The following is a 23,386-nucleotide window of genomic DNA, read 5'->3' on the forward strand; positions in this document are numbered from 1 at the left end:
TCTGTTTCTAAAATCTATTTTTGTGCATATCTTAGATTTTTGCAGAAATGAAATTTCAAGATCTGGCTTTCCTCTGGCATCTGAAACTGGGGGATTTGATATATACATTTTAGAAAATGATCAGTGAAGAACATATTTGGAAAAAAGCTCCTGTAGCCATGTTCTTTCATTTTAAGGTGAATGATTTGCAGTTGGAATAACCAACCACAAGGAGGTGTGCTGCTTTTGACCTAAATTTCGTTAAATAAACTAACAAGTACAATACATATGGTTTATTCTGGCTTTTGTTTTTATTTAAAATGACTGATGAATAAAATTATACAACATGGATGTAGCATTTTAAAGTTACCTCCTTCAATTATAAAATTGACTTAACAATATTTTGTACACCTACAAGGTGCAAGGCACACTGCTGGGCTGTTTGTTAACAGCATACTATACTCTATGTCTTCACAAGTCATTTGCACAGAAAGGTGTTTGAAATTCTGTGTGATTTGTTAAAATCAGTAATTCCAGATGGGTTTACTTCAAACAAGTGATACAATGATAGAGGCAGGAGGCAGAGAAATTTTAGGCAGAAAAGGGAGAGTCCCTGACAAAACCCCACCCTCAAGCCAAAAAGCCTGAAACCATGGCCCAAAGTGAGAACTTCTCTCCCTTTTGTCTGCTCAAATGTTACTTTTTCCTAAACTACTCATGGCCCACCCTGCCCGCCATCCTGTGCTATGAAGACCACAGACTCAGCCAGCAGAGAGGAGAAGCAACTGGACGTGAGGGACTATGGCTGGATGTCAGAGAGAAGTGGCTTGATTTCAGAGGGACATTTTGACGGTGTAACTTTGGAGAAAAATCCAGCCAGAGATAGCAGGACTTCAGGGGAAGATTACCTACCCAGCCCATCCCCTTTTCTGCTCTCCTTCCTGCTGAAAGCCACTTTCACTGGAAATAAAATATCCCACATTTACCATCCTTCAATTCTTTTGTGTAACCTCATTTTTCCTGGATGCAGGACAAGAGCTCAGGAGCCACGAGTGCAGATACAAAAGGCTGTGACACTGGCCCTTTACTCTTGCTGGTGGAGGGCAGCTGCCTCATGCAAAAAGGCAAAGGGCCCACTGAGCTGTTTACATTTAAGCCACCTACGGATGGCAGAGCTAAAAGGGCACTGTAACACATCCTCTGAGGCTTTGGGAGTCACAGGCAGCCCCTCAGTCACTGCTGCAGGGCCCTGCACAGAGTTTGCTCCTGCTGGAGCCCAAAAGTGCTCACCCTGACTCCTGCATCCTCTCACCTGCATGCTCCCTCCCATGAGGGGTGGAACACAGTGTGTCCAAGTGAGTGGAGTTTGATCCCACCAGCGCTGAAGCAGCTGGGTTGTTCCAGTGCTGGTGCACTCCAGTCCTCACCCTTGTTCACTTGTGTGCTCCCTCCCGTGAGGAGTTGTGGGCAGCAGGCTGAATAAACAAGGAACCTCTGTCGTGGGTCCCATGAAGGGGTCAGGGAAATATCCTGCTTCAGTATTCCTTCAAAAAGTAACTACCGCATCATCTATTTTTTAATAAGGAATTTAAATATTAAAATATGTTAATGACATCAGTTCAATGTCTACGGATCTCACACCACATAGTCCAAACTTCCTCAGATAGAAATATTTTCACTGCTCAAAAATTCTACCACACTGGGAAATAAAGGAGTAGACATGGGCTGAGATTTGAAAATCTATTACCTGTATTTTTTTTTGTCATAGAACATGATTATAAACCTCAACTTTATTATTGACTTAAACAAGGTCACTGAAGCATTTCACGAAGAGTTCCTGATAATGGCCTACCAGATATCTAGGACTAGATACTATTTAGTAGCTGAAAATGACGGCAGAAAATATATGGGCAGCAATAGAAAAAGAATGTGACTAAACATTTTTGGCAATTTGATATAAAATATTTAGATTTTTTAAAAAATCGGTGTAAAGGGATGAATAGGTTGGATTTTAGGGAAAAAAAATAGGCTCAGTTCAATTAGAGACTGAACTGTAACATAATAAATCAGAATCAATGGTGGCAAGTTTTATATACTATTTTAATAGCATAGAAAACAAAAGCCAAAAAAACTATTACCTATTGGTGAAACAACTGATGGAACATCTAATAACTTTTAAATCCCTGACGCTGCTTCTTTACAAATTTTAAGTTTGGCCTCAAGGTTTCTCAACACACAGTGAACTGTAACCTAACTGGATGTGTAAACAGGCTGTAACCTACTCTTATACCAATCACTGTGTTGCAGACAATCAAAGGCAGCCAACTGTTAAAACCCTCTTCAAGTAAGGTAAACACCAAGCTGTAACCAATCCAGCTGTTTCTGTACCTCATTTTCTTTTCCTATAATTTATTTGCTTTTTTTGTCCATAATTCTTGGATCATGTGGCAGCACTGGAGTCTCTTTGAACCTGTTACGGTTGGGAGAGGGACTCAATTCACAAATTGTTTTTTGCTTATTTTAATTTGTCTAACATTTTTCTTTTGACACAATGAACTCTGATTCTGCCAGGTGTTTCTGGGAAAAATTGTTTTCCAGAAAACACAATGAATGTTTTTGATAATTTGCTACTACAAGTATGTCTGGAGTTGGTTCCTTCCGGTGGGTTCTTGGTCTTGCTGACTTCAAGAATGAAGCCTCGGACCTTCACGGTGAGGGTTACAGCTCTTCAAGGTAGCATGGACCCAAAGAGTGAGCAGCAGCAAGATTTATTGTGAAGAGTGAAAGAACAAAGCTTATGGAAGGGGACCCCAGTGAGTTGCTGCTGCCGGCTGGGGTGGCCAGCTTTTATTCCCTTATTTGTCCCCACCCACATCCTGCTGATGGGTCCATTTTACAGGGTGCTGATTGGTCCATTTTACAGAGTGCTGATTGGTGTGTTTACAATCCTTTAGCTAGACACAGAGCACTGATTGGTTTGTTTTTACAGAGTGCTGACTGGTGCATTTACAATCCTTTAGCTAGACAGAAAAGTTCTCCAAGTCCCCACTCAACTCAGGAAGTCCAGCTGGCTTCACCTCTCACAAGCAAAGTTATGTTTCTGATCTTCTAATAGAGCCTTCTGTGAAGGTCTGAGATGCTCCTACATTTCTAGTCTCATGGAATCTCATCTTTTTTAATCTGAAAACAAAATGGAAATGTTTTTGCCTCAACTTGTTTTTTTTCTTAACCAAATAGGATTCCTTATCATAAAAATAACTGGGAAAATGGTGGCTCCAATTATGTTTTCACAAAAAATTGTAGCTTAAGTGAAATGCAAATGTTCATAAAGTCATTTTCTTATTACTAAAATAATTTATATACCATTGTGATGATTCACTGATTTAATTAATGAATTCATAAGAAAAATAAAATCAAAGCTTATGGAATAAGCCTGGAATTTTTTGGTATCAGTTTTGATTGCATATCCACAAATTATAGATGAGGCTGGATTCTGTAAAAAACAAAACAAAACTGTGTCATATCTACAGTGTAAGGAATAAATAACGTGAACAGAAACTTCACAGAGAAGTATAAGTGCCCAATGAAAATATGAAAAGATTCACCTCATTAGGAATTAGAAAATAAAAAAATGAAAGCAAGGCAATATTATTGACATACATTTACTTGAGATTATCAACAAAATAACTGGTGAAACTGACAGGATTACAAATTAACAGATTATTGTTTATTTGTAAGAGATAATTGCTCCTAAAATATTTTCTGAAATAAAGAAGATTACGAAAAATATTAAGAAACCTGAATTGATATTTTGTAACTATGTGTTCCCACTTTGGACAGTTTCCATTTTTTTAAATATTCTGATGTCATTTACATTTTATTTTATAATCATAATCCCATAATTGATGTCTTAGTTTTGTTTGGATTAAAATTTCAATGACAGTTTTTTTTTTTAGTTTTTCATTTTTCCCATTAGTACCTTTATTGTTGAGTTATTTACTTTGATTACTCTTGATTGAGTGGACATGTTGCCCAAGAAGGATTTTTAAAAAGCGTTCTTGGGTATTATATTTTTTGAGTTTTTGCTGATTTAGGAGAATCATGACCCACTACTTCGCTGTATGTAATATTATAGGGTCACGCTTTTGTTCTCAGCCTTTTTTACGTACTGCACATTGCCACCTGCTGGCATCAGATGCCACTGAGGAGTCTTAAGGCCACTATCATCATTCCCTGATTTTTATGCCTGGGTGTGAATATAATTCTTTATCCTTGATGTTTAGCAACTTTACCAGGATATAAGTTGGTATTAACTGCTCCTTGTCAATTTTTTCTACCAAGGACTCTCCAGCCTCACTTCTCATCACCTCCTTCTTTGCTGGAGGCACACCTGTCTTGCCAACTACTTGCGCTTCTGTGAACTCATTATGCTTCCTCATATCCCTGTGGCTTGTCAGAGGCAAGTGAAATTTCCTCATGCTCTACTCCCACTCTTGTCATTTACTGCCACTATTCTAGCAGATTTATCTCCAGCATCTTCTCAGTGAGACTTACTAGAGCGCACTCCCAAGGTGACACAACTACTTTCCCCTTCCACCTTTGAAATGATACATATCCTTAGTATTACAGGGAATTATCATTCATATTTAAAACTCTCCTACCCAGGACTGTGAGCTCCAAGGAAAGGGACGTGTAACTTACATCCACTTAATGATGCAAGCAATTTAAAGCCAAGAGTTCTTGTTGGCAAGAATTGGGAAAGTTGGATGGACAGTATACAGACAATTACCGAGCGGCCAGTAAACAGGAAAAGTGATAACAGTTCGAATGTTCGGACCAGGCGGATATTCCAAGTCTTTAAGAAACACTAATCATATATCTATGAAAGAAAAATATCTTGGGCCCCACTAATCATATACCTGTGAAAGAAAAATATCTTGGGCCCCTTCAAACTGGGAATTGCCCAGGGCAAATCTGCCTCCTATTCTATTCAAGTCACCTCGTTTGCTCACCGAGATAGATGCATATTCTGATTGCCTCCTTTGGAAAGACTATCAGAAACTCAAAAGAATACTACCATCTGTGTATTACCTACCTGTGACCTGGAAGTCCCCAGTTGGCGGGGGGGGGGGGGGGGGGGGGGGGGGGGGGGGGCTTGGGCTTGCTTTTAGTTGTCTCTGCCTTTCTGGAAGGAACTAATGTACTTTTTACATATTGACTGATGTCTCCTGTCTCCCTAAAATGTATAAAACTAAGCTGCGCTCCGACCACCTTGGGCACATATCCTCAGGACTTCCTTAGTCTGTGTCAAGGGCATGTCCTCAAAGTTGGCAAAATAAACTTTCTAAATTAACTGAGACCTGTCTCAAATTTTCGAGGTTCACATACCGTAGGTAAGTGTCAGAAGCCTACAGGTGAGCGAGCGGAAAAGCATGAAGGCCCCTGCAAGGTTATTAGCTAAGCCTCCATAACGCAGGCGGCAAGTGTCCAAGGGAGTCTGGCCTCTGCTCGCCTACACCACGACCTCCTTCCTGGGGAGGACATACATGGTCAGCCCTTTCTCCATTTCCATACTGATTGCTCGCTTTCACCGCCAAGACCCATCTGAGAAGCAACATTAACCCAAGCGTAGAACAGTCCGCCAGCGTGAAACAGCTAGAGCCAGGAGCGGGGCGGAGCTAGTTGTGCGCATGCTCCGTGAAGGAGTAGGCGGGGGCCGAGCGCCCTCCGGTTGCGCCTGCGCTCCGGCTAGGACCCGCGCCTGCGCCTCTGCGGCTGTAATTTGATCTTGCTGTCCCAGGCGGGATGGTGCCGCTGTGCCAGGTAAGGGTGGCGGGTGTGCGTGAGGGCCTGGGTGCGGAGCCCTCTTCGACGTGTCTCTCCCGCCCTTTCCCTCCATAGACCCAGCCCTGGTCAGTCGGACCTCCCCACTAGCCCCCAACTCACACCCACCCTGGCCGGCATCTTCAGTTTGGGGGCGCCCCCGCCCTAGGGCCCTCCGGACTTTGCTGCTGCTGCTGCCCCAGCAGAAGTCGGGTCCACTCCGAGAACTCCTGTCCGCTCAGGGCAACAAGGACGGGTTCATTCTGAAGGCGCCTCGACCTTTTGTGGCCACCTCTTTCCCAGATTATTCGGTTTGATGAAGCTAAAATTTTAATCTGAAAAGAAATGCACCTCATTTCTGCTTCATCTGTAGATTTCCACATCCTTGATTATTTGCAAACCTGTAATTATTTCGTAAAGAGGAGTTTGCACGGAGTGACAGGTGCCTATTTTACTTCGTCGGATCCCTTACATACCAGGCTGCTGGCACAACTTTGTTCTGGCAAATACTCGGCTGTCCCGGGTTTCAAACCTACTTGCTTCTGTAAATGTCAGATTTACTATGTTGCATAACTTAATCCTTAGCGTCTGGGGACAGTGTTATGCAGACCGGAATCTAAGGTCATTTGACAATCGCTAGAAACAGGTTTTTCGCTTATTTGTTCATTTATTTTATTTGTGTAACTCATCTCTTGACTCAGACATTTGTTCTTTGCTTACATGTTTATAAAAGGTGCTATACTTTTATGTCAATTAAAGACAGCCTTAACATGTTTTCATAGAAGATAAATACTTAGGATTTTAATGATGGCACACTTAAGTTTATAAAACTAAAAGGCATCCAGAAATTAGTCTGAATTATTTTTAAAACAACAAGTTTTCAGAATTTGAACTTGTAGATATAATGAAATTTTTTTACGGGTTATTTAGTTTTCTTTATAAAATTTATCTTTGATTAAAGCAATACATTTGGAAAATGAGAAAACTACTCAACATTGAGAGAAAAAGAGTATGAGTTGTTATTAAAAGCATTTTCTTTACTTTCAGGTTGAAGTATTGTATTTTGCAAAAAGTGCTGAAATAACAGGAGTTCGTTCAGAGACCATTTCTGTGCCGCAAGAAATAAGAGCGTTGCAGCTGTGGAAGGAGATAGAAACTCGACATCCTGGGTAGTGAAACATTTGTAGAATGCATATGAGTAACACTTAAATATTTTCAAAATGCATAAATGATAAAAGTAAAAATAAGGTTAATTTCAATTTCCGTGCTTAATGTCAAAAAGAATCGTTAGTTGTATTTTTTTGGAACTACTGAAAAACTCTAAATATGCACCGTATTTTAAGAAAGGTTAAAGATATTTTACCCCAAAACACAGTGAACCCCAGAGGGATATGATTATATTCTCTTTAATGATTTACAAAACACTGCACATGTCACTTCTGCAATTTTATAACATTAAATGAATTTGTTACAAATTCAATTAAAAATGTGTGCTTTAAACATTTTGTTCTCCCTCTCTTTAGAGAGCTCAACATAGATATTTCTAAGATTAAAAAAAAAATGAGTTACAACAAATCCTAGATGCTGATGAATTTGAGTTTTTGTAATATTTAATTTTTTTTTCTGGTTCTTGAAAAGCTATAATTTTACTTCTGTCATTCTCACTTCAAGTTCTTTTTGAAACAGAATATAAAAGTGACTTATTTGAGGGTGATTCAGGAATATTCATTGTGTGACTTAAGCTTGTATATTTGTTTAAGCCTAATTCTGTGTAAAAGATACTCCACAATATATGTTTTAAAGGAAACTACTTCATGATTTCATATCTTTTAAGTTGCCCTTACAGTGGCCTGATAATCAGTGAAACACAGTGGAATCTCCTGTTCTGCTTTACCTGGAGGGAGACAGCTGGTCTTGTATACATTTTCACTGAGCCTGAAAAGAAAGCTTACCGTTGTTCAGGTATAAAGGAGCAGCTAGTAAAGCTGTGTTGCAGGTGGCTCTATGACCTATGCCATCTTTTCATCTTTCTAAGCAACTTAATCCATATTTGGGTAGGATAATGTGTACAGGCATAGTTTGTGGGCGGCTATACTTAGGCTTGTACACATGGATAGAAGGACCCTGGAAAGGCCATGTACTGATAGAAGGACCCTGGAAAGGCCATGTACTGATAGAAGGACCCTGGAAAGGCCATGTACTGATAGAAGGACCCTGGAAAGGCCATGTACTGATAGAAGGATCCTGGAAAGGCCATGTACTGATAGAAGGATCCTGGAAAGGCCATGTACTGGTAGAAAGACACTGGAAAGGCCATGTACGGAAACTTTTCTTTTGACCTGGTTTGAGTGTTGCCTCCACTCTGGTGGGTCTTTTGTGCATTTTTTTGTTGTTTAATTCCCCAAGGCATACAACATCCAATAAAGAGTTGACAGCAGCAGTTTAACGTATCTTTGTGGTGTATAAGTATGTTCTTTAGTGGATATGTCCTTTCTCCATGTACTATGTGTAAATTTAATTGGTAATTTTACAGGTGATGCTTTATATAATTATATCTAGGTAATATCTCTAATTGCAGCTGAAGAGATTGGAGGTCTATCATAGCATTGATGCTTTGAGTCATACTTTTTTCCCTTTAGATTGGCTGATGTTAGAAATCAGATAATATTTGCTGTTCATCAAGAATATGTCGAGCTTGGAGATCAGCTCCTCCTGCTTCAACCGGGAGACGAAATTGCCGTTATCCCCCCCATTAGTGGAGGATAGTGCTTTTGAGCCGTCTAGGTATGTGAGATTTGTTTTTCTTAATCAGTTGTGTGGGGAAGGATCATACAGATGATAAAGTGTATGTGGTTTGCTGTTAATGTGTATTCTTTGTAAGTCTCTCTGTACCAAATCTTTATTGATGCGGCAACTCTTCACTGGTGCCAATAAATTTATGAATATCTACCACCATCTCTGCATCAAGTCTATTGTAAGCTGTTTAATTACAATAGACATACCAGTTTGATATGTTTCATTTAACATGGTTTATTGAGATCTTACGTGTCAGGCACAGTGACATATTAATATCCATATTTTGCAGGTGGAAAAACAAATTCAGAGGACTTAAAAACCTTGCCTTTGATGACATAGCTAATCACATAGCTAATAAGTGAAAGAGCCAACTTAAAAAGAATTTATTTAACTTTTAAGTTCAGGAATACATGTGCAGGTTTGTTATATAGGTAAACGTGTATCATGGCGGTTTCTTGTGCAGATTATTTTGTCACCCAGGTATTAAGTCTAGTGCCCATCAGTTATTTTTTCGATCCTCTCCCTCCTCCCCCCCTCCACCCTCAAGTAGGATCCGGTGTCTATGGTTCCCTTCTTTGTGTCCACGTGTACTCAATATTTATCTCCCACTTATAAATGAGAACATTCGGTATTTGGTTTTCTGTTCCTGCATTAGTTGGCTAAGGATAATGGCTTCCTGCTCCGTCCATGTCCCTGCAAAAAACTTGATCTTGTTCTTCCTTATGGCTACATAGTATTCCATGGTGTATATGTACCACATTTTCTTTACCCAGTGTACCATTGATGGGCATTTAGGTTGATTCCATGTCTTTGCTATTGTGAATAGTGCTGCAGTGAACATACGTGTGCATGTGTGTTTATGACAGAACGATTATATTTCTCTGGGCATATATTCAGTAATGGGATTGCTAGGTTGAATGTATTTCAGTCTCTAGGCCACACTGTCTTCCACAATGGTTGAACTAATTTACACTCCCTGCAGCAGTGTATAAGCATTCCTTTTTCTTCACATCCTTGCCAGCATCTGTTATTTTAATAATAGCTCTTCTGACTAGTGTGAGATGGTATCTCATTGTGGTTTTGATTTGCATTTCTCAAATGATCAGTGATGTTGAGCTTTCTTTTCATATGATTGTCTTCTTTTGAAAAGTTCCTGTTCATGTCTTTTGCCCACTTTTTAATGGGGTTGTTTTTTCTCATAAATTTTAAAAAATTCCTTAGAGATGCTGATGTTAGACCTTTGTCAGACACAGTTTGCAAAATTTTCTCCCATTCTGTACATTGTCTGTTCACTCTGTTGACAGCTTCCTTTGCTGTGCAGAAGCTCTTTAGTTTAATTAGATCCCATTTGTCAATTTTTGCTTTTGCTGCAATTGCTTTCTGTAAATCTTTGCTGCTTCTTATGTCCAGAATGGTGTTGCCTAGGTTGTCTTCTGGGGTTTTTCTAGTTTTCAGTTTTACATTTAAGTCTTTAATCCATTTTGAGTTAATTTTTGTATATGGTGTAGGGAAAGAGTCCAGTTTTAGTCTTCTGCACATGGCTAGCCAGTTATCCCAGCACCATTTATTGAATAGGGAATCCTTTCCCCATTGCTTGTTTTTGTAGGTTTGTCGAAGATCAGATAGTTGTAGCTGTGGAGCTTTATTTCTGTGTTCTGGGTTCTGTTTCATTTGTCTATGTGTCCTGTTTTGTACCAGTCCCATGCTGTTTTGGTTACTGTAGCCCTGTAGTATAGTTTGAAGTTGGGTAGCGTAATGCCTCCAGCTTTGTTCTTTTTGCTGAGGATTCAAGAGCTTTTCAAGAGACAACATTTGAATTCATATTATTGGACTGTCTCTGTACTTTTTTCCAACCACACTTACTAATACTAGATGATAGCTCTCCTGGCCACGGAGAAATGTAAAAAAATTACACAGCTAGTAATGCCTGAAAAGAAAGCTTACCATTGTCCAGGACTAAAGGAAAATAGGTTTATTGTTATGGCTTCGTTGCAGGTGGCTCTTCTACCCATGCTACCTTGTCATCTTTCTAAACAACTTAGTCCATATTCAAGTCGGATAATGTTCAAGAACATTGTTCAGTATAGTCTGGAGAGATCAGGCTTCTTATAAGTACAGACAGAATAAGGCTTAATTTATTGTCAACTGAAGAACAAATTCAGTAGAAATTAACAGTCATGCCTGAATAAAAACTCTTGGTCAGTTAGGAATGAAAGAAGACTTTCTTAATTTGGTAGGATTTTTATTCAAAATCAGGAGTAAGTATCATACTTAATGGCAAAAACTTGGTTCCATTAAAGAAAGGAACAAGTCAAGGATGGCTTTTTATCTTTTTTACCCATTTTTTGCCCACCCTCCTGGAGGGCAGTGCCACAAGAAATGAAGAATCAATCTGTAAAGCAGATTGCCCCTCATGTCGACACTAGGCTTCTTTCTCAGGCCTACTATCTGGACACAGTAGAAGAATCTGTTGTCAGATATGTATCTCAATGCTATTTAGAAACTGTGGTCACCATATCACCACCATGATTTCAGGAGGTGGAATTTGGATTTTTTGAAATTTGGAATTTATTCAGAAAACTATAGGTTGCCATTAAAGGGGTATTGTGGTAATTACAGCTGTTCTTTGAAAAGGTTACGAAGATTACTCAAAAGCATTGTGTGTTACTTTAATGTGTTTGGCAAGACTGGCGTTATGCATTTTTAAAACCTGCCAGCTAGCTTTCAGTAGTCTTGTAAAATCAGAAGTTGTGGGAACTCAGTATGATTTGAAGCTCATAGACCATATTTGTATTACCTATATTTTCTTGCAAGGAAAAGAGGTGGAAGACACTTAGGTGGCTTGTGCAGCAGATGAAAAATCCTGGAATCCAGTGATATATAAAGAATAGTGCTGTTACTGTGGTGGAAAGGAGATAGGAAAAAGAACATTGGCTTAACTAAGACTCCTTGGTTGGAATTTCAGCACCTTGAGTGAGTTCCTTAAATTCTCTGAGCCTTCTTTCTCTCATCTTTCAATTCAGATGAAATCTTACAGGATTAATAATTATATTCCTCATTGCCTGCAAGATTCTGCCTATCTGTTCAGCCTCAGCCTGTCCTGTTCTCTCCGTTCGTTCTAGGTTCTGGAGCACATCACACCCTTTCTTGTCCCAGAGCCTTGGCATTGGCCACTCCCTCTCACTGCCTGGGGGCCTGTGCCCTGGTTTCTTTACAAGACTTCCTCCTTATCTTTCAGGTCGCAAGTTTTCATACAGCCTCTTGAGAGAAATCTCCCCCAGACCCCAGGTTCTGTCTCTGAAGCCTGTTTATTTCCATGAGTTATCCCTATTTGTAATTCTGAGTTTCTCCTGTAATGCTTCGTTTCTCCTATTTGAATGTGAGCACCCTGAGGAAAGGAGCTTGTGCTTCTTTCCCCTGGTTGATACCTAGTGCCTGGCCCTAGTCTCTGGCCCTTAGTATGTAGTAATGTTTGAGGAATTAAATGAGAAATGCATGGCAAAGGGCTTTGCACAATACCTGGTAAATAAGTGTGCAGTTCATTCCCTTATTTCCTCACTTACCTGGGGTTTTGCCAGGTTGTGAAGGGAACCCAGTTCCGGTAGAATCACTGTCACTTCTGTTCTCTCTTTTTTGTTGCATAAAGAAAAAGGCAGCTTTAGGTGTAGTGCTTGGTACCACAGTGGTGAGAGGGGATGGGCATGTAGGTGAAAGTGGCAGTAACCTCCACTGTACCTTGATGGGAGATATGAATAGCAATTACAGAATTTGGAATATATTGGCATTGAGATAGATTATATTTTAGTGATCATGTTAATGATGGATTACTTTTTATGTCATGCCTGATTCATTATGAATATTTATATACATAATTGAGTTTTGCTAATTTTTACGCTTGCTTATTTTTATCATTCAGATCAAATCATGCCTCCTGACACATCTAATGGTCGGGAAAAAAAGGAAAGAAACTTTTTATCTGAGGAATGTGAGCCCCTCAGATAAAACATTAAATTAAGAGGCACTGAAAGGCACTGGAATGAAATGGCAGTCATGTCACTCCCTCTTAAGCTGCATCATTACCTTTTTCTTTTTCTTTTTTCCTTTTTTTGAGATGGGGTATCACTCTGTCGCCCAGACTGGAGTGCAATGGCATTATCAATCTCAGCTCACTGCAACCTCCACCTCCCAAGCTCAAGCAATTCTCCTGCCTCAGCCTCCCAAGTAGTTGAGATTATAGACGTATGCCACTACTGCCCAGCTAATTTTTGGAGTTTTTGTAGAGACGGGGTTTCACCATGTTGGCCAGGGTGGTCTCGAACTCCTGACCTCAAATGATCCACCCGCCTCAGCCTCCCAAAGTGGTGGGATTACAGGTGTGAGCCACTGGTCCCTTGAATCCACTTATGAGGGCTGCAGACTAGCTGAAGCTAAGAAACCATAAAATCCATATACTGGACACTCTGATTTATACCCACCCTATAGTTCAATAGTGTACAGCCAATCCGTGATCAACATTATCTCTGTACGCCTGTGAGAATTCTTGGTGAAACTTTGTATCATTGTATCAGCCCACTTCTTGTTCCCTTTGCCTTTAAAAACCTGCTTGCAACAAAGGCTGAGAGAATGCTCCCCAAGGGAACTCCCCGAGGTATCTTAGAAGTATCCTGGCCCGCTATCCTTGTCTTGGCTCATGTAAACTCTTTATATTTTGTGCCACAACCTCTTCTTTTTACATCGACATAATGTAGAAAAAAATATAAATTGAAAGAGCCTATAAGTTGTTGAGTGTTTTACCCCTAGGACTTTTGTTAAGGTTTACTAACGTGTTATTTCTAGGAAAGATATAGATGAAGTTGAAGAGAAATCTAAAGACGTTATAAACTTTACTGCTGAGAAACTTTCAGTAGATGAAGTCTCACAGTTGGTGATGTCTCCGCTCTGTGGTGCAGTATCTCTATTTGTAGGTGAGTGTTAATTTTCATTGCATCTATCACTGCACAAGACAATAGAAATTACCATGTGCTTTCCATGTTCAGTGTTAACGGAGGAGTTTGAAATACTGAACTTTAAACCAAGATTACCCATGATGGTGGGTAGACGTTTTTTGTAGTTCTTGTTTTGTTTTAGTAACCTTCAAATTAACCTATATTAAATTACAAGGCATTTTGAAAAGTAGGATAAAAGCCATTGTTAGGAGAAAGAATTCTAGATTTTCCAAAATTGAAGGTATAAATGTACTTGAGAGTCCTGGGAACATAAATGTTTTCCTTTTAAGTATCTGTTAGAAGAGGAATATTGCCTGCTTTGCCAGGTGAGTGTTTTTAATAAGCTTGATTAATCAGTGCTGTTTTATTTCCTTATCATCTTTGTGATTATCTGTTTTATTTTCCTAATCAAATTTTGTTTTTAGAAGATTTCAAAGTAGTTTTAGAAGAATTCGTATGCTGCTTGTTTACTATTAAAAATAATCCTTTTTTATTAACATACTATTTCTTTTGTAGGGAAAAATCTTATTTTAATTGTTTTCTTTTTCTTTCTATTTTTTTTTATTTTTAAAGGGACTACAAGAAATAACTTTGAAGGGAAGAAAGTCATTAGCTTAGAATATGAAGCGTATCTACCCATGGCGAAAAACGAAGTCAAAAAGATTTGTAGTGACATTAGGCAGAAATGGCCAGTCAAACACATAGCAGTGTTCCATAGACTTGGGTATGATTTCCTTTATCAATTTAAAAGTTAAGTATAGTTGTTTTCCATCTTTGTACTAACTCTGATTCTTGAATCTTTCTTAGGAATTCTGTATTACTATGACAGGAACATTCACGTATTATTTTTGGAGGACAATAGGGATGGCTGTTAGTACCTTTAGTGACTGCCTGGTGGGTTTTGATATTGGGAGAGCTCTTGTTGCCTCTGTTACTATAACAAAGTGCACCTATGCCAAGACTTTCAGGCCCTTGGCCTACGGGCCTGTGCTAATGTGTGCTAAAGGCCTTGAGGCCTTTTGAGAGTTGTTTTGTGGTCTGGAGTCTGTTTATATGACAATCTGTGACAGATTCTTTTTGATATAAATGCCTCTGAAAGTCATTAAAGTGGTTTGCCTTTTTGTTCCCCTAAAGAGTTCTTGGCTTTAAAAAGAAGCCAGTAATTGAGACTTTATCTGTCATACTCTATTAGTTACTAGTTTGTTATTAATAACCAGTAGTTTTATTAATGGTTAATATTATCACTCCTATTATTTGACATTTATTATTTTAAATTTTGTATTATACTCATTAGGACATAACTTTGTATCTCTAGGCATTACCTGGCACTGTGCCTTGTTTGTTTGAGTCAGGCGTTTGCTGTTATCAGTGAAAGGATTTCCCTTGGTGCCCATCAGAAGTGTTTAGTGGATAGAGTCTAACAAATTAGCTGTAGCATCAGCTTCATCTGCTGCCTCTGCTGAATGCTACTGCGATGAACTACTCTTTTCTAACTGGATGTTTACGTAAAATAGAACTACAGTATAATTCTAAGACTGCATACCTGGATTTTTTTTTTTTTCATCTATCCAGCAGATTTTTTAACACATAGATTCAGAGGTGATAGTGATTTTTTCTCTTCATCTTGTTAAAGCTTGGTTCCAGTGTCAGAAGCAAGCATAATCATTGCTGTGTCCTCAGCCCACAGAGCTGCATCTCTTGAAGCTGTGAGCTATGCCATTGATACTTTAAAAGCCAAGGTGCCCATATGGAAAAAGGTAAGTTAAGAAAATAATACATTTTACTATGTGGGCCTGATTTCTCTCAGGAATTTTTAGATAAACCCCCCCATATTCATGGACTTTTTACTAACTGTAGTATCTTGTTTTCTTTATCTGTGAAATATCTTCTTTCCAAGATTTGTTAAGCATGAAAAATATGTGCCCCAAAGAATGCATGGCACAAAGTAAGCCTCAACAAGTGGTAACAGTGAGAATTCTTGGTCTGGACTGTTGGAGAGGTTAATATATGAAGTTATTTCTCTTGGATTGTAATTCCCTTGAATTAGAGGATCTTTCTGTTGGAGAGTGAGAATAATGCATTAGCTATTTAGGTGGTGGCTAAAATAGAAATTCCTTAAGGTGAAAGAGGCTTTTCCTAGAGGTCCTTTTTAGGGAAAAAAAAAAAAAAAAAAATGGTGAGATATTGCTCCCTGTGAGAAAATGCACAGTGAGTGGGTTTAAAAACAGAAATAGGAACTTCTGGCATGTTTTCTGTCAATAAGGGCAAGTAATTCTCTGGTTAAATAGAGCATTCTGACGGGATGAAAAGGCCCAACTCCCTCGTTTCTCCTCTGGTGTAGTAACATTTAAACAGTGGGATTGTTCTGTGGTTGCACATTCAATGTCTAGAATTGTCTAGAATTGCCTTCAGCATTGTGGCTGTCAGCAGAGCGGAAGAGTTAATGAACAGCTCAGTAGATCAAAAGACCAGAGCAGAGAGCCAAGGCGTTTAAAGGGCACTTCTCCCCTCCTTCTCAGGGGACCTGCCTCAGTCAGTGGTAGAACTAAGCAAGTTAGACTCATAACCAGGGCCTGAGAAATTTGGTGACCATGTTTTCAGAATAAAATTGAAGCCCATTGTTGTAAGAGAATACATAGGGATTAGAGGATAAAATATGTGAAAAGAAACTTAGTGAAGCTCAGATGTATTGTTCCCTTGCTATCAACAAGGCTGACACAATTTTGACAGAACAGGAGGCAGACCCCCAGAGAGGGAGAGGTAGGAAGAGCTGCAAGCCTGAGAGGCAGGGGTAGCTTTCTTTACCAGGGAGGAAAGGGTGCACAGTCAGTGGACAGAAAGTAGATGGGAGCAACCCCAGAAATACAGGTAATGAGCAGGAGTTGGGGCATATTCTTGTTTTCATGCTTTGAGGACTAGCTGGGCTTCGTATTTTGCTTTTGTTTGTCCATAGAGAGTCGGACGAAGTGCAGGAGTTCAGAGAACAGTTGAATTTGAATTCCTCTCCCCACAGAAATGGAATGTGACTAGAGAGTGAGAAGAAAAAGTGATATGTTTTTCTTACCCCTCCTTTCTACAAACTATGTAACTTCTAGTCTGGTTCTAGTCTTGGCCTGTGCTTTGAGATCATCTGTGATATAGGGAAGGGTGGCAGGTAGGTAGAGTGCATACATCACAGAACAACTCATACCAGAGTGCAGCTCAAACTTGTTTAAGAACTTCTGAGAGGTGATCACATAATTTAACAGCTAATGAAGATATTTGCCTTTGGAAAAGCATATTTAGAAATGTTGAAGTAGTAGGTGTGTTTGGAAAGAAAAAAAAATGTTTGAAACTAAAGACCTTCTATGTATCTTCCCCTATGTAACCGTCTGTCTTCCCCTATGTAACCTTGCCCATGATGTCTCTCATCATGACCCCAAATAGAATTAATTGTTTATTTCCTTCTGTGGTTGTACCCTGTTTTGCTATAGCTTCTTGTCTCTTATTTTTGCAGTTGTGTTGAGAGTCCTTAAATGTAGAGAACATGTCCATTCATTTTTCTGCTCTCAGTGCCTTATACAAATGTCTAATGGATTGTTGAAAGAGGAGCCATTGAAATAGATGTGATATTCGTTTGCCTGATTTATTCAAATGTATTTGATATTCATATATTAGAATGGTCTATTTTTAATACCTGTTATGATTTTGTGTTTTAGGAAATTTATGAAGAGTCATCATCTTGGAAAGGAAACAAAGAGTGCTTTTGGGTATCCAACAATTAATCACTTAGCTTTTAGAGCCTGCAATCTTAACTTTGTTAAACTATGATCATTGATCACATTTTGATTTTTTTCTCTCCACATTAGGATAGTTTACTGAAGCACAGTCTCTTATGTTATACTAGTGGGACAAAAGGAGGAAAAAGGAAGCAAGATAAATGGATATGTAGGATGAAGGGTTATTTGAAATGGAACTAAAGATAGAAGGAGGACTGTAGGAAAGAAATGGAATAATTTAAAAGTGAGGAAAGATGTCTGTGGTAGACATGTCCTTCCATGACTAATTTCTAATTGTAACTCAAACTCACATTGAGGTATGGGCCCTCCTCAGTGACTTTAACTGACTCAGAAAGATACTCCCCCACCAGCCCCACTTCACCACCGCCGTCCGGGTTCAGGGAGAGTGTTATTATCAAGGATGCATGACAGGAATGTTGGCAGAACTGGAAAGTATTAAAAAATCATTATCAGACAGTCTTGATACATATTTTCAGAAATATATTAAAAATAATAAACTAAAATCGATTTCAAAAGTTTAAAAATAGTATTTTCTTTTTTTAAAAATTGCCTAAAATAGTTCTTACTATGGAGATTTCTGGGATTTTAGAATCTATAATCTTACCAGAAAACTTTGTTTTTATTAGTTGTTAATTTTGTATTAATATACAAATCAGGACAAAATTGTCATAAATACGTGTTATGATTTTGTGTTTTAGGAAATTTACGTGGTTTGTGTTAAAATGTTTAGGTAAACAATGCCCTAATTTTTAGTTGGTTAAGCTTTATAGTATTTTGATAGACTTGTATATATAAGTCCCATATATTTCTTAAAAATTTTTTCCAGCTTTATTGAGGTATACTTGACAAAAATTGTATATATTTAAAGTATACAATATGATGTTTTGATATACATATACATTGTGAGATGATTACCACAATCCAGCTAATTAACATATTCCTCACCTCACGTAGTCCCTTCTTTTGTGTGGTGAGAATATTTAAGATCTACTCTCAGCAAATTTCAAGTAAACATATAGCTCATAAAATAATAAAATACTAGCACAATTTGGGCAGTTGTCATCATCACAAAATTTGCATTATGCATATTAAGAACAAAAGGTATACTTTCAGACACTTAGATTGAAGGATTTTTTTCTTATGTTTGGGCAAATAAGAAACCTAGTAATCCTATTTGTTATATCTAGTGAAAACATCTTTTACCTAAGGAATCCATTTATTCAACTAATATTTATTGAATGACTATTTTGTGCCAGGCACCCACCCAGTGATCTTTTTCTACCAACCTAAAATACCTCGGGGAACACTCTGCATCTTATCTGTGGCTGGGACCCACAGGACAGCCACACTGACTTTAGGAATCACCTGGTTACATCAGTTGATGCTTATTTCTGGAGAGATTGGTCCAGAAGGATACTGGAAGGGCAGACAAACCCTTCGCCTACTTCCTCTGCCGGGTTTGGGTTGCCTGTTTCCTCTGCCGGGTTCGGTTCAGCCTTACCCTCTCAGTTCAGTGTCACTCTGTGCTTGCCATCGAGCTTCAGCCTGTCCCCATTGGAGAGCAGGGGTGGGTGTTGGCTGTTGATTATATCTGAAAGCACATTATCATGGGGTTACTGGGTCACTGTAGATATTTCTAGGATTTTGTACATAGGTTGTTAAATGGATGTTTATTTTGTCATATGCAATGTTGATAGGTATATGTGGATTTCAAGATTTTCTTACTTAAATATTTCTTTAGAAGTTCCTTATGTTTTTAAAGAACATAGAACATTCTTTATATTTTAAAAGAATCATGCCTTCAGTAAGTAGGCTTTATTCTAAGTTTGGAACTGAGACTGTTATGCTTTTAAAGTCTACAATAGAGAGGTTAAGGAGTTAACCTGGGGCATGCCAGAACTGGGATGGAATGGCCTTGAAAGATTTTAGTGCATTGCACTTGACTTAGATAGGATCTCTCCTGACCCTTGCTTACTTAGGAATTGCAGAGTTAATTGGTGCTTCAGGTATTAAGGGGCTACTATCACTCTGATAGGTAGCTTTTCCATCTCTGTAACTTGTCTTCAAGTAACTGGAAGAGTAATATATATTTAAAAAATAGCCTTTAATCAGATTGCCTGCAGTGTTTCATGGTCACTTTAAAGCCATGACTTTGCATGATTGCTATGTAAATTCACTCAAGAAATAGGAAATACAAATTCTTTATGTTTCAAGTATTTTTGAACAAGTGGTAAAATGAAATTGATTTTTATCATGTTTAAATGAAAGTAACAGCAGATATTCAATGAGTGACTTATTTTGTGGATATTTTTGTCCTTTGGATATGATGTATAGAGTCACAATATATTTTCATCTTTTTTGAGAAATTAGTGATTTAGACATCTTACATAGTTACTGAGCACCTGGTACAGTAAAGATCTCTCTTAAGAATGACTTGTGTGATGTAGTTAGGTGGACCATCCAGCAGAGGGCGGTAGAGCCAGGGCCATAGTAAAAGTTACAGTAAAGTTGCGTTTAGCAACTTGAGTCTTAGATTTAATTTTGCATAGAATCAAAAGTTCAGTTTAGTAGCCATTTTCTTTAAAGTCAGGCTGTAGTGGTTCCTAAATGAAAATTAGGCCCTGATTTTGTGTAAGATGATGTCCAATCTTTGACACTTTAAAAATATTAAAAGATGATGATGAGGAAGGAGTTTTTAAAAATGCAATTTGTAGTTTTTAACAAGTGATGTAGAATAAATAAAAGTACTTTTTAAAAAGTAAGTGTACAATTATTTTCCAGTTAATTCTATGGGACAAAATGATTGCTTTAATACAGGTTTTTTGACAGCATTTCCTAACCTGCTCTGTGAAAAAGAAATAAAATGTAGTGCTCTTTTTCTGTAACATTTTATTTTTTTAAGAGATGGCGGAGGGGGAGTCTCATTATGTTGCTGACCTTGAACTCCTGGGTTCAAAGGATCCTCCCTGCCTCAGCCTCCCAAGTAGCTGCAATTCCCACACTCAGCTCTCCAAGATTGTATTTGAATGTGAGAGATACAGCAGATGCACTTATTGATGGTTGTGCTGCAGTGAGCTGCCCTCCTGAGACGGCTCAACACAACTGCGATGGGCAGGGAGGCCTGTGAGACAGCACTGTAGACATGAATGGAGATGCTGGTGCATCACTATTTATGGCAGCACACACTCACTTTCCACCCCATCTTTGCATTACTCTGCCATCTGTACAGCGATGGCAGTCTGTGAGCCCAACGTGTACTTATTTTATAACTTCAACACATTTATTTCAGCATGCTCTTTAAAAATATTTAAACCCTCCTGCTTACTACTATTTTTTTAAAAAAAAACAACTATGCAGATGACTCTGCTTTTGCATGTTGCAGCAGTTTGGCTGATTTTTTTTTCCCTCTCTATTCAAAGCACACATTTTATTTCAAGAGGTAAGTTGTGCTTTAGAGCTTTAGAGCAGTGCTTCTCAACTTCAATGCAATATGAATCACTTGGGGATGCTGTAGAACTTCCAATTTGACTTGAATAGTTTTGAGTGGCCCCTGAGATCTGTGTTTTTAACAGGCTTCAGGTGATGCAGCACCGTCTGTCCATGGGCCACACTTTGAGGAACAATGCTTTCTGCTGTCTCAAAACTTTGAAGGCAGTTTAAGAGTCCTACAAAACATCCTGTGGTCACTGCTAGAAACATAGACTGGACAACTATGGCAAATTATAGCCTCAGTCTTTTTAAATTGAGTCTTGGATGTGAGCAAAGTGAATGTATAAGATAAAAATAGTAAAATATATAACTTGTAAAAGTCCAAAGAAAATAACTTTATTTTCCAGACAATTGTAACAATATTCAATAATGTGGTATGAAAAGAGTGGCTTACAATTAATGAAACTTTTCTGTTTGTTATACTTGTATATGAGAAAAGCTATTAACTAGTTTATGTTGACAACATTTTAATTTTTGTTTCTCGTAAATCAAATGAATTCTGCAACTTCGTACAAACATGCATTTATTTTTATAGTTTTTGTGGAAAGTAAAGAGGCAAAACACATGTAATCAAAAACATCAAACACATTTGAACAAAGACTTATCTATTATGTATAAAGGAAAATATCCAAGAAAATTTCTTTAAAATATACACAATTCTAACATAGTTATGCAATATATACATTCATATTTTGACAATCTGCCAAAATAAACAGGTACTTATGAAACTATATTTACATAATGGCTACAGTTTCAGTCTTTAGAGTTCAAAGAAATAGTTAATATTTTCACTTATTTCACACTTTTCCCCCATGTTTCTCATTCACCTCTAGATTTTAAATTAACTTTTCAAATTGGTTAAAATGGGTATGCATACACAAAAGGGCATAGTCCTACAAAGTTTTTTATATAATTGTTTTATGTGTGGAAATTAAAATATGAAAGATGGATCAGGGATCTCAGTTTAAGGGATCCTGCCTTCTGTATGATGATGTCTTAATTTTTGAGATTTTCATATATTGGGTTATAGCTATATATCAGGACAGGTAAATACATTATAAAATTATACACTTTATAACAATTTTTAGTATAATCACTTGTGTGACTATAATAAATTGGCTTTATTTTCTTTACTCTTCACATTTTGAAGATAATTTTTGATAACTATTTTACAAAAATAACATTGCTAGCTAGAAAAATTTCTGTCCAGTTAGGAGTTCTTATTTTGCTGCTGACATGAGTGATGCACAATTTTAAATCTCTGTAGTTTCTTCATAAGTTATTTTACTATCTTACTATTTTATAAGCCTTGTGTGGCAGTCAAGTTTTTACCACATTCTGTAGACCTTGTCTGTATACCATTTATGAAATGGAAATTTGAATTTGACATCTTTTATGCCCTCTACTGACTTTTAAAGCAAAAATATTGTTGAATAGGAACACATAGCTTTTGTTTAAAAAATGTTTTTTCCCCTGAATTTCTTGTATGAATACTCACCTTTGCTTAAAAGTGCTTGAGAAATACTGCCCCCCAGGAGGCATTTGACAATGTCTGGAGACATTTTTTGATTGTCCTGACTGCAGGGGGAGGATGCTCTGGCATCAAGTAGCTAGAGGCCAGGGATGCTGCTAAACATCATACCTTATAGGGCAGGGCTGCTGTCCTACAAGGTACAGGACATTCCCTGCAAGGAAGAATCACCTGGCCCCAAATGACAGTAGTGCCCAGGTTGAGAGACCCTGCCCTGGTGTGATAAATGGTGCACAGACAAGTGGCTAATGGTTTATAGTAATTCAACTACTCCCTGTAAACAGTGTAAACTAGGCTGATTACCTAAGGCAAGGCTAACCAAAGTTTTCAAGTTCTGTATATGTATGTTTAGTACTTATTTAAGGAAGTACTCACCTAAAGAAGGTGAGACAGAGTAAAATAAAAGGAAGGATGTGCTATAATTCTTTGTATAGCACATTGAAAAGCTAGTATTTATATATACAGTACTAACTCTTTTTTTTTTTTTTTTTTTAAACGGAGTCTTGCCCTGTCGCCCAGGCTGGAGTGCAGTGGCACGATCTCGGCTCACTGCAGCCTCCGCATCCCAGGTTCAAGTGATTCTCCTGCGTCAGCTTCCCGAGTAGCTGGGATTACAGGCACCTGCCACTACGCCCAGCTAATTTTTGTGTTATTAGCAGAGATGGGGTTTCACTATATTGGCCAGGCTGGTCTCAAACTCCTGACCTCATGATCCACTGGCCTCAGCCTCCCAAAGTGTAGGGATTACAGGTGTGAGCCACTGTTCCCAGCCACAATGTTTTTTTAAATAGTCATTTTTTTGAGACAGGGTCTTGCTATGTTGCTTAGGCTGGACTTGAACTCCTGGACTCAAGCGATCCTCCTGTCTCAGTCTCCCAAGTAGCTGGAGCTGCAGGCACACACCAGCATCACTAGCTGTTAAATATTCTTTATCAAGTTAATGACTAGTTTCTCTAGTCTTTTTTTTTTTTTTTTTTTTTTTTAAATAAAATTTTCGTTGGAAC

At 38.2% G+C, this 23,386-nt stretch overlaps 1 protein-coding gene across 3 annotated transcripts; it reads left to right on the plus strand.

Moving 5' to 3' along the window:
• Positions 1–6,849: 6,849 nt before the first annotated feature.
• Positions 6,850–23,357, plus strand: LOC105499360 (molybdenum cofactor synthesis 2). 3 transcript variants are annotated; one of them, XM_011771900.3, is made up of 7 exons: positions 6,850–6,971; positions 8,442–8,586; positions 13,435–13,562; positions 14,157–14,307; positions 15,217–15,340; positions 17,282–17,332; positions 20,935–23,357. In XM_011771900.3, the coding sequence occupies exons 2-7, from the start codon at positions 8,489–8,491 to the stop codon at positions 21,061–21,063; spliced, it is 681 nt and encodes a 226-aa protein (XP_011770202.2). In that variant the 5' UTR covers positions 6,850–6,971; positions 8,442–8,488; the 3' UTR covers positions 21,064–23,357. The 3 variants fall into 3 exon arrangements, with proteins under 3 accessions (XP_011770202.2, XP_070955046.1, XP_011770203.2); XM_071098945.1 differs by lacking the exon at positions 20,935–23,357 and adding an exon at positions 18,619–20,922; XM_011771901.2 differs by lacking the exon at positions 20,935–23,357 and having other exon boundaries at positions 17,282–18,612.
• Positions 23,358–23,386: the final 29 nt, after the last annotated feature.

The sequence above is a fragment of the Macaca nemestrina genome, chromosome 6, assembly GCF_043159975.1.
Source record: "Macaca nemestrina isolate mMacNem1 chromosome 6, mMacNem.hap1, whole genome shotgun sequence".
NCBI lineage: Eukaryota > Metazoa > Chordata > Mammalia > Primates > Cercopithecidae > Macaca > Macaca nemestrina.

Bases quoted from the DNA above. Each gene is read 5' to 3' on its own strand.
- LOC105499360 (XM_011771900.3), top strand. From the start codon at position 8,489: ATGTCGAGCTTGGAGATCAGCTCCTCCTGCTTCAACCGGGAGACGAAA. The intron at 8,587-13,434 runs GTATGTGAGATT...TGTTATTTCTAG, and splicing joins AGTGCTTTTGAGCCGTCTAG to GAAAGATATAGATGAAGTTG. The intron at 14,308-15,216 runs GTATGATTTCCT...ATCTTGTTAAAG, and splicing joins GCAGTGTTCCATAGACTTGG to CTTGGTTCCAGTGTCAGAAG.